Source organism: Notothenia coriiceps, unplaced genomic scaffold (assembly GCF_000735185.1).
Source record: "Notothenia coriiceps isolate Sejong01 unplaced genomic scaffold, NC01 NC01_scaffold00034543, whole genome shotgun sequence".
NCBI classification, from domain to species: domain Eukaryota; kingdom Metazoa; phylum Chordata; class Actinopteri; order Perciformes; family Nototheniidae; genus Notothenia; species Notothenia coriiceps.
In genome coordinates this window covers 298,597-301,714 of record NW_011367244.1, presented here as the reverse complement: position 1 = coordinate 301,714, position 3,118 = coordinate 298,597, and the positions used below count along the sequence as shown (strand labels likewise).

The 3,118-nt window shown below is 44.0% G+C and overlaps 1 protein-coding gene across 1 annotated transcript in view; it reads right to left on the bottom strand.

Moving 5' to 3' along the window:
* Positions 1-3,118, bottom strand: part of LOC104962277 (chloride channel protein 1-like) — a 222,102-nt gene that overhangs the window by 7,487 nt on the left and 211,497 nt on the right. Inside the window, exon 2 of the mRNA XM_010790706.1 lies at positions 502-793. Within this exon, the coding sequence (XP_010789008.1) occupies positions 502-793 (292 nt within the window). The remainder of the gene's footprint in view (positions 1-501; positions 794-3,118) is intronic.

The following is a 3,118-nucleotide window of genomic DNA, read 5'->3' as shown; positions in this document are numbered from 1 at the left end:
CCTCAAAACCCTTTCGAGGGCTACAAAGAAACGATAGTGAGTAGCCTACAAATTGAAGCTGGTCAGATAACGAATGAGTAAATGAAAACAGAATGAGGTGGAGAAGTGTGTGTGTGTGTGTGTGAGAGTGTGATTAAAATAGCCCGTTTGCTTTTACAATAAATAAACATTGAATGTTTTTAGTTGAATAGTAAAGGGGTTTAACGTTAGTGGCAGGTTGTGTGTGAGAGAGAATAAATAAGACAGCCCAATATTTCAAAAAAAAGTATTTAGCATATCTTGCAACTGTCCGCATATTTCGCAACTTCCCGCAATTTCACCGCATAAAATCACATAAAAACCCCGCATGTTTAATCGCATAATCAAGGATTTTAGCCCGCATAATCAAGGATTTTAGCCCGCATAATCAAGGATTTTAGCCCGCATAATCAAGGATTTTAGCCCGCATAATCAAGGATTTTTACCCGCGTTTTTCTGGAGGGTCTACTTAGGGATGCTCACCTCTACACTTGGAGTAGGAGCGTTTCTTTTTCGTGGAGGACGTGGGGTCGGGTTCAGCAGTTTGATCCTGCTCTTCGCCCTCCATGGCGGACTGACGCCTCCTCTGCCTGCTGTAATAGCCAAGCTGATGTCTGCTGTGATATCCATTCTGACCGTGGCTACGTCGGCCATGTCTTGTCCTGCAGTGGCTGCGAGGGTGGTTTCCATGTTTCTTGATCTGTCTCTCAGTCAGCAGGCGTGTGGCTTCCCGTCTCCCGGAGCCTCCCTGGTTCTCTTGGTACTCCCCATAGAGCTGTCGACCAATCCATTAATCATTCCACAAATTGTGCAAACATTTCGAGCATTCGTTCATCAGACATAAACATGTACAGGTAGTTCCTGTGAAAGTGAGAATGAACAGTGTAGTACTCTCCTTTTGGCACACTGGTAGAGAAGAGACTAGGTCAAAAATAGACAGGACCACGTGTTGACCCAAACAGCTTTAATGGAAGCGGAAACATGGGCTCTGCTTCTAGATTTATCACCTCTGGACAGACTCCATGAAATTTGCCTTGAACATCTGCGGGAGAGATCAATCCTAAACTCTCTCTCACTAGCACAACTATCTGTTTTAGTAGGAGATGCCCTCTTGCACTACTTTTATCTTAACTCCTTTCTGTAGTTTATTTTCCCTAAAAAAAACCGAGTCAACCAGAAATGCAAAAAAAACATTGCCTCTGCCCCTAACCATGTCCTGAACAGCTAAATACAATGTCCAGCAAGTTAAATACTGAGTTAAATCCAAGATCTGATACATTTTAAAGGGTCTTGAACATACTGTCTTATTCCTTGTTGGTGTTGCACATCGCGCAGCTGTGATGCAAGAAAATGTTGTCTTGAAACGATAACGAAGTATCATGGTATTGCATTGTATATATTCATGCTATGGACCTTGCCCAGTATTTTTACTGGTAACTGCTGTAAATGATCTGTTGGGGTGGTTTGGAAACTGTAATGTATATATTAGGTAGTGTAAAGTCCTCTTGACAATTACAGTAAATTGAGGGACACCAGGGGTCACTGAAGTCATAAATCACAATTTCCCAAAAAAATTATGAATTTCTTACCCATAAATACAAATTATAGATTTGCTATGTGAGAGCTGTACTTTTTCCTTCTAAGAACCTTGAGTTAATTTCATCTTTCCCAATCTGTCACAAATGATATATTCATCTACTACTGAAGCATGAATTATTCCAGCACTGTGCCACAAATGTCAGACCGGGGCTCATATATATTCTTGGTACATCATCAGCAGACAATAGAACTCCAGGAATACAACTGACGAGTTGATAAGCTGTGTCTGTTGATGACCCTTTGGACATCTATGCAGTAACCTTTCAACAGCTTCTCATTTAGCAGGTTCATGGACAGGCAGATTGATGGATAGATGGATTAACACACTGTTGTGTCCCGTCAAAAGTGTTGAGTTCAGTCATGTTTTATGTCTTTGTTTAATCATTTTTTGTCTTGTCTCCCACTTCCTGTCTTATTTTGGTACTCACCTTTTGTGTTTCATTCCAGGTCCCTTCACTCCCTATCCTTGTGTGTGTCTCCCGCTCTCATCAGCGTCAGCCCCGCCCCTGATTGTTTCCACCTGTGCCAATTACCTTTTGTTTAAATTCCCCAGCCTTCCTTTGTCTTGTGTCAGTTCGTCTTGTTCTGTCTCCATGCCAGTAGTCTGCTTACCAGCGATTTCATATCTTGTCTCAAGCCTGATAAATGCTCCTGAAACTCTTTGTACATTTTGTTCCTCACGTAGTAAGCAATTTTCTTTGTGCCTTTTTTGAGCCTTTTTGTCACCTTGTTAAGAGTGTCGACCCTTTTTTGTATACATATTTTGGAAATAAAGTAGGTTACTTATACTTTACCTCTGTCTCCCAGGTCGTGCATTTGAGTCCTTTTCCTTGTGTTTCCACGTTCGTGACAGAACGGACCAACCACAATGGACTCAGCCGACCCAAAGACACTTCACGCCGCCCTGTCTGCCCAAGGCGTGAGGAACAGCTGGGCTTAATCAGCCAAGGAGTTAAAGAGCTTATAGGCCAAGCTCCAAGATTCCGTCTCTTCACTGATACAACAGCTGACGGATCACATGCATCAATTCATCGCTCATCTGCAGACTGCTCCTCCGGTGACGTCATCCACTGCTGGCTGCCTTCCTGTCGAGGATCCTGCTGACGCGGTGGCGACAACGAAGCGCACGCTTGGAGCTAACGGGCTATTAGGGTGGGTCGGAGCCGCCAACACGACCCGTAGGACTTCTGTCAGAGACGACCGAACGACATCGTCCGCCTGCTCACCAGGTGTATACGCTGGAGTATCTTACAGATATTTCAAGCCGGATTACTTTATCGTTATCGAGCCTCAGAGACCTGGTAAGACGTCATCGTGTCTGACGTCGAGGAATGGGCAATTTAACCCTGTCCTATTTGCGTGTAAACGTACCAGACTAACTTTCAGGGACCTAACACAACTTTTACGTCTAGCGTGACGTGTTCCTTCCGAGACGTCAACCTAACCTCAGAGGCCCTTAGAGAGGCCTTCTCGGTCGGCATTACTTCCTTTGTCGGACCTA